The sequence below is a fragment of the Macrobrachium rosenbergii genome, chromosome 28, assembly GCF_040412425.1.
Source record: "Macrobrachium rosenbergii isolate ZJJX-2024 chromosome 28, ASM4041242v1, whole genome shotgun sequence".
In the NCBI taxonomy this organism is placed as follows: Eukaryota; Metazoa; Arthropoda; class Malacostraca; order Decapoda; family Palaemonidae; genus Macrobrachium; species Macrobrachium rosenbergii.
The window spans coordinates 31,696,772-31,707,500 of record NC_089768.1 but is presented as its reverse complement, the minus strand read 5'-3'; the positions used below and the strand labels follow the sequence as shown (position 1 = coordinate 31,707,500).

Sequence of the window (10,729 nt, the reverse complement as noted above, 5' to 3'; positions counted from 1 at the left end):
TAATAATAATAATAATAATAATAATAATAATAATAATAATAAGATCTCATTCCCGATATTCATGAATTATAATACTTCTCAAGCGCTTTTCTTAATTAATTTTCTTTCCATTTATTCAAATTCTGTCATTTATTCATTTCTCCTTTTCATCCGGTTCTCCTTCTGTTTTACAGTTTACATATGTTTTATCTACTTTTTTTCTCCTTTAATAACCGATCTCTTCTTTCTGTATTTCCTACTACCTTCTGTTACTTGTTTTAATTGAACAACATATTCTTTGGAAGCTTGAATTTCAAGTCAGTAGCCCCCGTTGGCTTGTTCCATATGAACATGGTACCTCTTCTGAATAATAATAATAATAATAATAATAATAATAATAATAATAATAATAATAATAATGCTCCGTCATTCATGTGTTTCCTTTTTTCATTCATAACTTATCATCTTCATTTCCGTTCACTAGATGCGCGTACTATCGAGGTGCATGACGCTCATACTAGCCAGTAACGATCTCGACTTCCTGACGGCCTTCGTCAGGAGGTCGGCCAGAGAGGACGTCATTGTCTGGCCCACCAAACTCCTCGTCGTCACGCGCCAGCCGAGGCACCGGCTCATCCACCTTCGTCAGGAGCTCTCCAATGTCAACGGGATGGTGATGAGCTTGGCTGGCAGTCTGGATCCTCTGAGGTAAAATCAGTCATTCGTTGATGCATTATTACCAGAAGCCTTTAAATTCGAGTGTTAATTGTTTCTCTCTCTCTCTCTCTGTTTCCGTTATAGCTTCAGATTATCTGTGTCTTTTCTCATATATGTTTTTTTTTTTTTTTTCATACAAAATTGGTTTTGTTTTTCGCAGGTGCGAGATTTATATCCATTTGGCTTACGACAGTCGTAGTCTTTCAATCGCTTCTTGGACGTCGAGGTTTGGGATAAAGTACCTAACAGAGAATCAGTTATTCCCCGACAAATTCGACAAGTAAGTGCATTTGCGTACTCTTCTTCTCGATGAATATTTACTTAGATCAGACAGAATTTCGGCAGGTTTTAATAAAGTTAATAGCATCACTTACAGTATGAGTATAAGTTTAGACAGGGGAAACTATTGGGTGACAGTTTAAACAGGGATCAACAACTGACATGAGAGTTTTGGCCTTTTCTGCAAAAAAACAACAATGGTTATTTAATGGATTGGGAGGTATTATAGGTTTGTTTTTAGGGAAATACCTTCAATTTCAAAATCCTCTCCAAGTGAGAAGTTGGTGAATGTATTCCATAAACTTGAAAATTTCACGCAAACTAAGTGGTCCTGAATAAATGAGCCAATCCTTTCTATTACAATCTCCACATAAAAATGCAAAGTCCTTTTAGTTACACGAATTAAGCCTTTGAAATTTCCCGTAATAAACGACTTTAAAATTTTCCCTTTTTCATTTCCTAAGACTTATTCATATCGTCACTGTGCAAAGCTATGAAGCTTTAATCGCTAATCTATGAACGTAACACTCACTGTCTGTAGGTGTATGAATTTATAATCGTTTATCATTAGGCTGAATGGCTTGTCGAAACTGAATGTAGCCTGCTTGAACTTCCAACCGCACATGGACGTGAGGAAATTAGAAGGGAAAGGTATCGGTAACGAGACGAGATACAAATACTCTGGACCAGTTTTGGAATTGTTAAAAATAATCGCAGACGACATGAATTTCACGTAAGTTTACTCACACACATACGTACATTATGTATATATATATATATATATATATATATATATATATATATATATATACATACACACACATATACATAACACGTATGTGGGTGTTTGCGCGTTAACATACATAATATTAATCACAACGGATTTCAGGCAAAAATTGTTTTCTTTTTGACAACCTAAACCTTGTGGCTGTTTCGATTTTATTTTCTTTCACTCTCAGCTCTGCTTTATTGCTTTGAAAGCTTTGAAGTCACTTTCCTTTTCCAATGCCTATGTCAGTCACCTGTATGATTCACGAGGAACACTGAACTTCATTACAGTAAATCGACGTTTAGTATCGTTGCTCTTCAATTTATTAAATGTTTATCAGGTTTTGAAACGATGGCTTTCCTGACAAATTGATTCTTCAGAGTGTATTAATGCAATGTTTGGTTTAAAGAGAAAAACCCATAAGGTAATATTCAATGTTGCAGAAGCGATCCAATGACATAACAGTCTATTCTAAAATTACTCAGGAAAAAAAATAAAAGAAATCTCATAAACAATATCTGTTTAAAAAACCGTATATATTCCTAAATATTTTGGGGAACGTTTTCTTTTCCATTCAGCGGAAGATGATATCTCAGTGAAGCAAAACTCAGATGACATTATATATCATTGCGATAAGAAACCATTTAGTTCTGCAGAATGTACATATTACATTCAGGTTACGTTTTAATTGCAGGTACACATTAAAGCTGCCGCCAAACGATGGAGCCTGGGGTGTCCTCTACCCGAATGGTACCTGGAACGGAATTATCCGTATGATATTGGATAAGGTAACTGCCTAATAAATTGAAGCAGCTAATCATGTTGAGTTTTGAAAGACAGATATTATTAGTAGTAGTAGTTGCTGTATTAATATTAGTAGTAGCAATGGCTGTCCCCATTAAATTCGTCTTAAAATGGAGAAGAAAAAATGACAAGGACAAAGTACTTTTCAATAGTGAAATCAATGCTGGGATAAAATATATAAAAAAATATGAACGATTAGTGAACGGCAGATCATTCATACCCTCTTGCTATACATATTGTGCTTCGTCCGTTTCTTTGCATAAACAAACGTTTACAACTTATCGCACACACATCACAAACAAGCTGAGTACAAACCATCGACTTATTAGTGTTCATACGATCGTCCAGGATTTGCCAAAGATTCGTTCTCCACTTATGGTCGTTGACATACTTGCAACTTGTTTGTGATATGTATGCGATGAGGTGCCGACGTGTGTTTATGACATGTTCGGTGGAGTATTTATGACTTGTTCAGTGGAGTGTATTTATGACATGTTCGGTGGAGTGTGGGGCACAGCCTAGTGTTCACGATGTGGGGAAAAGCCTACTTATCCCAGATCAAAGGATCCTTCACGTTGTGGTATGGTTTTATTTGGTACATCATATTCCAAGTCGTCGTGATTATGAGTCACAATAACGGATCCTGTTATTTGGAGACGTAATAATTCGACAGTTCTATTTCGTCACTGTACTCGAATACCACAAGAACCAAATGATACAACTGATGCTGTTACGTGAATTCCACTGCACGAAAAGGCACCCCAATACTGCTTGCATGTCACTCGTGACCATAACAGTAGATTAATACAATAATATCAATAAGTACACAATATGTAGACTACAAAATCCTTTCCAGGAAGCAGATATCGGATTAGGACCTTTCGGGATAACCTACGTCAGGTCCAAGTTCGTAGACTACACGACCCCGCTGCTGGTCGACTACACACAAAATTTAGGAAGAAGAGGAAACACGGAGGTCGCTCTCTGGAGCGTCCTGCTGGCTCTGCAACCATCTGTGTGGATTACGACCTTCGTCATGCTGGCCATAACGTTCTCCTTCGTCTACCTCTTGGACAAGTCTAGCTCGAGGGTGACCTCGAAAATCTCTCCTTACTATTATGCCCGGACGTTTCTTCATCAAGGTCGAGTATCTGAGCGTGAGCTCTAGTTTTGCAGTTATACTGCTGTTGCAAAAGGAGACTCGTTTTCAAATATCAGGTTTGATTCTACTCAGTTTGTCATGAGTTTTATCTCAGCTGCAATTAAAATGTTGAATAGTTTGCCTTGTGCAGTTGTGGAATGTTCTGACCTCCAGATATTTGAGCGAGGAGCAAATTCATTCCTATACTCTTTGTTGACGTCTCTTGAGCTGTAGGCGCATTGGTTTTTAATTTCTGTTCCTTTATATTTGTTTATTAATTTATCACCTTTTCCTATAACTTGTCTCTCTCTGCAGGTTGCTTTTCCTTTATAGCCAGTCGACTCTGTTCATCAGGATCTTCAGCTGCAGATTTAAAGAAAGAAAACAAGAAATAAAAGTATTTAAAGTTTAATTTTGAAATCCTCTATTGCCCGACAAGATCACGATTTGTCAGATTTTACTAAAATTATAAATGTCACCATTTTATTCGTTCTTAGGGCAGTCCATCTAATAATGCCTCCTCCGGCGATTCCGGAGGGAATCTTTGGCAAGAGGACGACTCAGTGGACCTAATTGTGGAGCTATGGGGACCCCAGGTCATCCTGGCCATACTCCTATCTGGACTGCCCTTGGACTGACCTAGAATTATCTGAGAATGATCGAAGTCCTTCCTGCTCACTTTCAGACATAAGGTATTACGTGGGAGACAGCTGGGAGCTCTACATCTTCGGCATGTGGCTGATGACGATGCTCGTCTTGACGGAATCTTACAAGTCTAACCTGATGTCATTGCTGGCTGTGCGGTACATCAAGGAGCCCTACCACAGCTTCAGAGAAATTCTGGACGATAAATCGGCGGTACTGGTTCTCTTCTCCAACACCGTTTTTACGCAGATATTGTCGGTAAATTATTTTTTTGTGTTTCAGTATGTCTAGTTAGTATTTACAAAAACCTCGTCACTGTGCACAGATTTAGGTCTATATACCTTTTCAAGGGCTAAGTAACAGTTTCTCCTCTGCTGTACTGTAGAGTATATCTGTCTTACGTTTCGGTTATCGTGAGCATTTTATTGACTAGGAAACTTAAATGTTTTTTAATACAGTTTTTACACATTTGCTCAGAACTCTTTTTTTTCTAAAAATCGAGACACTTTACTTCATTTGGTTTATGAATCTTACCTGAAAAGGCTCCTGAAAACAAATGACTGTTTTTATTAGTATCTGTGTTATATACAAAGTGATTAAAATGTACAAAAACTTGTGTAAATATGAGTTTCGAGATCTCAGCGAAGTTTCTTTTTTTAAATATGGAGTTCCAGACTTTTCCAAACTAGTTCCATGAATCCTAAATTTTGTTTTGTATCCATTCATTAGTAGTGACGTAGTCATTTAATTAACGTAGACCTTACATCGTAGATTTCAGTATGGTTCTTTAGGAGTTGTCCGTTCATTCAGTATTAATTTGCCTGACTGACAATGTATCAAAACGGATTCATACTAGCGTCTCTCAACCTGTGTAGAAAAATGAGTATATAATCATTCATTTGTTTTCACAGGATGCGAAATCGGGCATTTTTAAGGAGGTGGCCGACGCAGGTAAACAGGGTCGCATAATAGAAATTCCCACGCAAGGTTACATACCTGTTGTGGACAAGTTCGTGTCACAAGGGAAGTATGTCTTCAACGGTCCCTACCTCATGATGAGGCTGTTTCTGACGCAAGACTACATGGAGAAAGGTTGGTTGCTACTTAATGTGTACCACTGCGTTCTTTCAGTAATATTGTCACTGGTGTAAACACAGACTACAGAATCAAATTCTGGAGCTCTTTAATTAATCCTATTTTTGTGAGAAGCAACTGCCTTCTCTTAGCGTGTGTTATTTGATAATGCACAAGGGAGGATGAGGCAAGTATCTTCTTTTTGTTCAATAATTTGGAATCATTTACGCCTATGTGGTCATTGTCGATTGAATTGTATCCCGTGAAAGTCATTCTTATTTAATGAAAGTTACTTTTTCTATCATAATACAATAATTATTAGTGTAAGAATGAGGATATCAATGTTTTCCCATCAGAAACGGAATTGCAAGATAATTACTTTCATATCCGATGGGGAGATTACTGAGTTACAGTGACTGCTAAAACTAACTGTCTAACAATTCTGATACGGGCTATAATTATTATTTTGAAGTGTAGATTAAAACTGGAGAAGCGTAGTAAAGAGGCTAACATTTTAAAAAATGTGGAGTTACGTAGCATACAGCCATACAAATTCAAAAACTAGAGTTATGTAGCATAGGCCCTTACAAATTTAAAAACTAGAGTTGAATAGCATAGAGCATGAAAAAAAACTAGAGGTGTGGAACAGTCTTGTAAATTTAAAACTAGTTATGTAGCATGGGGCTTTATATATTGAAAAACTAGAGTTGTGTAGCATAGGGCATTACAAATTGAAAGACTAGGGTTAAGTAGCATAGAGCCTTACAGATCGAAAAACTAGAGTTATGTAGCATAGAGTCTTACAAATTGAAAAACTACAGTAATATAGAATACAGTCTTATAAACTGAAAACTAGAATTATGTAACATAGAGCCTTGCAAATTGAAAAACTACAGTAATGTAGAATGCAGCCTTATAAACTGTAAACTAGATTTATGCAGCATAGAGCCTGACAAATTGAAAAACCAGAGAAACGTAGCATACAGCCTTACAAATGGAAAAACTCGAGTTATGTAGCATAGAGCCTAAATTCATCTAAAACCCAAGAGTTATGTAGCATAGAACCTTATAAATTTGATGCCGTTTTTAAATGATGGTGTGACGCAAAAAATACAAATATTTCTTCTTTCATTTTACCAGGCAACTGTAAATTCTATGTCTCCAGGGAAAAGGTCCTTCCGTTTATCTACGCTCTTGTAGTTCAGAAGCATAGCCCCCTCAGAGAAGCTCTGAACAAAAGGTAATTCTTGCTCTTGAAGACTGCGTCCTATCTGTTTCAGGCTTGTTTATTTGTCCTGTCATTTCATCGCAACAAATTCTTATTTGCTAATAAAGAATGCTGAGGGAAAATTACGTTAAAAAATGTATCTGAAATTTTTTACCAGTTTTACAGATAATAATTATGTTGCAAGAGTTGTATAAATGTGTATTTTTGACCAGTTTTGCTGCTTCAATGTGCACTTGCTGTAGGATTTCAAACTGTTTTGTTTCTTTGACTTTGAAAGCCTGATTAGGAATGTCATCAGCACTGAAAAGACAATGCCGGTGCTGTTATTGCATGGAAAAAATCGACTGGTCCTTCTTATCCCTAATAATTATAAGTACGCACTCGCCAATCAAAATGCATATAAATGCATGAAATGTTTGATCATACATGACTCTAAAAACAAACACTGACTGCTGTACATGCATGTATTGTTGCAAGCTCACTGAAACACTCAAATATTCGACAGGATCCAGGCCCTGATAGAAGGAGGTTTTTACAACTACTGGTTGGAGCAAGTATTCCCGAACGCTGGAATGTGCAAAAATCCGCCAAGGAAAATGACTGTCAAATCTGCATTAAGTTTCATGACTCTTTCGGTAAGTGGCTCGTTCCGATTTGCATTGCGCTGATTAAACCATTTTTAGCTTTCTTAGTTAAATTGAAAAACTGGGTTTTAAATTTGCTCTTCATTTATTTATTGATTTAATTTATTTATTTATTTATCTACTTATATATTTGTTCTCTGATTTTTTTGCTTAAGAGATAAGAAGCGCTGGCCATGCGTCATCCGCTTTAGGCTTGAACTTTACTTTGTCTTTTACTGGAAACATTTTCCAAAGTCTCTCTCTCTCTCTCTCTCTCTCTCTCTCTCTCTCTCTCTCTCTCATTTCTTTGTCTTTCAGTCTGTCAGTCTGTAGTTGGCAACAAACATAAAAAGTAATTTAGGATTTCCCTAAATGCTGCAAGATTATTTTGTCCAGCATTACAGTAATTTTATAAGGAATGCTTGCTACGTTAGAATCGCTTCCTTGAAAGATATAGTCCATAGATGATCAAAATACTGAAATCTCTGGTTATGAGATTTCATGGGCTTTTGGTCAACCTTCCCCCCAACAATCCTTTCCCCACCCCTCACCCGCTCCCCGTCACCCACCCTTTCTCATGAGAGCTTCATTTGGTGTGGTAACACCACTAACACCACTGTCTCATGTTATTTATTTATTTGTTTATATTTTTTCTTTCTTTTCAGGGAACGTTTTTCATCCTCCTGGTCGGTTACGTTTTGGGATTCTTTAGCCTTTGCTTTGAGATTCTTCTGTCAAAATTCTCTAAGAAACTAATTCCTATCGACACCTAATCAGTGATTGAAAGCAGGAAGGGAAGTTCAGGGTTTTCGTTTTAAGCATCATGTAATTTGTAATTTCCTTTCGGTACAGTTTCATGTTATTACGTATTAAAATAATTTGATTCAGTTATTTGAGGAATTGTTCAAAGTTTTCCATTGTGCAAGTATGATTCAATAAACACTGCAAAAACTAAAACCAAAATAGCTTTATTTAATCATTTAATGTTCAAGACAGTTACTGAAAAATCTAGTTCATTAAACATTAACACTCAGAGGCATATAAAAGAAAAAAAATGTAACTTATATGTTCCAAAGAAGAAATGTAGGCCCATGATTCAAATAGTCTGTGAATTTTCTAAAGGATAGGTAAAATAGGTGGTTATTGAAATAAAAGAAATGAGATATTCATCGAATTGTGACTAATTTTGAGAGGCGAAAAGATGCTGGAATCATACTGCCACAGTTACTGTTAAATTTCGTTTTCTCTGACGCTACATTGAAGAATGGATTGTTTTGATGCATTGAACAGAGACTTGTCTAACAATTTGAATGTGTATGTATGTGTGTGTATCTCCTGTATATACTGTATGTATTCATACCTTTCTTCTAAACCTAACTGAGGTGAAAAAGAAAGGATTTAATCAGATTCATAAACACATAAGAGAGAGAGAGAGAGACGTTACTTGAATTCCCGAAAGGGACTCTCTCTCTCTCTCTCTCTATTATATATATATATATGATATATGTGTGTGTGTGTGTGTGTGTGTGTGTGTGTGTGTGTGTGTAAACTATTGTATTTTGCATTGTTTTATCAAGTTCAGTCATTATTTTAGCAATTTTCCTAACTTTCTAAGTTGAAAAATGAAATTTCCTTAACATTTCTAATTTAATGAAAGTTGTCACTCATTTTATGTTACATCCGAACGTCTCATCTATAACAAGCGATTCTGAAAACTTTATAAATCTTGCAGTCGCGTGTTTGACAAAAATGACAATTCTCCGTGGAGGAAAATGCTTCTGAATAACTTTTATTTTTGAAAAATCTCTCTGTAAAAAGTAGTTTATTCTGTTCCACGGATTTTGGTGAAAGATGAAAAAAAAAAGACTTATAACGAAACAATATGTACAATTCAAGTAAACAGCACACTCATTATCACGTTGTTTGCAATTGGTGTAAAATTATTTGCTACAGGATAAGAATATATATATATATATATATATATATATATATATATATATATATATATATATATATATATATATATATATATATATATATACATTTGTGTGTGCATGTGTGTATTATCGACAATGGAATCTGAATCCTCTCTTTTTATACTAAAAACCCACAACTAGAAGTGCTAATACAGACACTGCTTGGGTATACACACTTGGAAGCAAATATATCAACCATGCAATCTGATTTGACTCTTCGTATATTGCAACCCTTCAACCTGAACTGCTTACCGCAGACGCACTTCGTGTATATAAACTTAGAAGCAAATATAATGACACTTTAGATAAAACTAACAAAGAAAACAATATATGATAATTAAATAAGTTAATAAAAAAAGAGGCCATAAAAAGTGTCAAATAAATACAAAAGGAATGCAATTTTGCCAGCCAATTTGACTGCCGTCTGTGGAGAAATTATTGCAACGTAGACAGTCTTTATGATACAATAATTATCAAACAAATGAAGCAATAAGTGACATGCACAAGTATTTCGAAAGTGATTTCCTTATTAATGGCTTGTCTTTTTGCTAGCAAAGAAATAAGAATATCGCTGGAGATAACCTTACCTGTTTTCACACTAATGCTCTCAGATATCACTTCAAACGCTAAGCTACTAAATCTAGGGGAAGATAAGGAGTGTGATATTGAAAAAGAAAAAGGTTTTACACAAATGAAGACAGTGAGAATAAGCGTAACAAAGACACTAGGAAGAAAAGAGAGAGTCGGAGAAGTATCTTCCCTTTAATCTATACGTCAGTTGCATTCTATAAGACGGAACGTGACGAGTTATCTACGTAACTACAGATACAAGGATTTTGTTTGGATATCATATAATAACTCAGTGACGAGAGGCAGAAAATTGTTTAATGTAGATGTCATATGCAAAAAATACTAAAAATTGAAAATCATTGAAGAGAGAGAGAGAGAGAGAGAGAGAGAGAGGGTTTGTGAATTGTTGAATGTAGTGGAACATAATTTTTTTTAATAAAAATTGTACCCTGTTATTCCCGTTTGGAAAATATAAACCACAAATTGATAAACGAAAAATAATTGTGGAAGAGACGAAGGAGAAAATGAAAAGGATAAGCCTTTAAATATGATTAAATATGAGGAAGTAAAATCTATTAGGGGACGCGAAAAATAAAAGCAACCACCCCACCCCCTACCGTCATCCCCTCAAACCAACCCCCCGCCCCCTTCTCCCGGGGGTTGGGTGCCAGGTTCACTGCTTGAGCGAGATAAGGAAAATGAAACAAAAGTTTTCCATATGACCTATTGCTCCTTCCCTGAGAAATGTCTAAAATGCTGTCAAATGTTTTTCCAGAGTTAGCATAGCCTGGCTTTTAATACAAAGACCAGGAAATGACTGTAGGATAAATATTCCAAAGGCGAACGTTATTACAAGACCCTAAATATTCAAGGTGTATGATGAATAAAGGAACAAAATCTACCAAAAGACAAAGGGATCTTTCA

At 35.8% G+C, this 10,729-nt stretch overlaps 2 protein-coding genes across 2 annotated transcripts in view; both read left to right on the top strand.

The window, feature by feature from the left end:
• The window catches only part of LOC136853924 (uncharacterized), a 2,685-nt gene extending 142 nt beyond the window's left edge, over nucleotides 1–2,543 (top strand). The window contains exons 2-4 of the mRNA XM_067129823.1: nucleotides 464–976; nucleotides 1,547–1,708; nucleotides 2,439–2,543. Coding sequence (XP_066985924.1) covers nucleotides 464–691 — 228 coding nt within the window. The 3' untranslated portion in view covers nucleotides 692–976; nucleotides 1,547–1,708; nucleotides 2,439–2,543. The remainder of the gene's footprint in view (nucleotides 1–463; nucleotides 977–1,546; nucleotides 1,709–2,438) is intronic.
• Nucleotides 1,599–8,081, top strand: LOC136853956 (glutamate receptor ionotropic, delta-2-like). Its single transcript, XM_067129854.1, has 8 exons — nucleotides 1,599–1,708; nucleotides 2,439–2,532; nucleotides 3,405–3,690; nucleotides 4,375–4,592; nucleotides 5,246–5,426; nucleotides 6,549–6,648; nucleotides 7,142–7,271; nucleotides 7,925–8,081. Exons 1-8 carry the CDS (start codon nucleotides 1,599–1,601, stop codon nucleotides 8,030–8,032), a joined length of 1,227 nt encoding a protein of 408 aa, XP_066985955.1. The 3' UTR covers nucleotides 8,033–8,081.
• Nucleotides 8,082–10,729: the final 2,648 nt, after the last annotated feature.

Excerpts from the sequence above, each read along its gene's own strand:
- LOC136853956 (XM_067129854.1), top strand. The coding sequence starts at position 1,599 with ATGGACGTGAGGAAATTAGAAGGGAAAGGTATCGGTAACGAGACGAGA. Across the intron at positions 1,709-2,438 it reads GCAGACGACATGAATTTCAC|GTACACATTAAAGCTGCCGC; the intron begins GTAAGTTTACTC and ends TTTTAATTGCAG. Across the intron at positions 6,649-7,141 it reads AGAGAAGCTCTGAACAAAAG|GATCCAGGCCCTGATAGAAG; the intron begins GTAATTCTTGCT and ends AATATTCGACAG.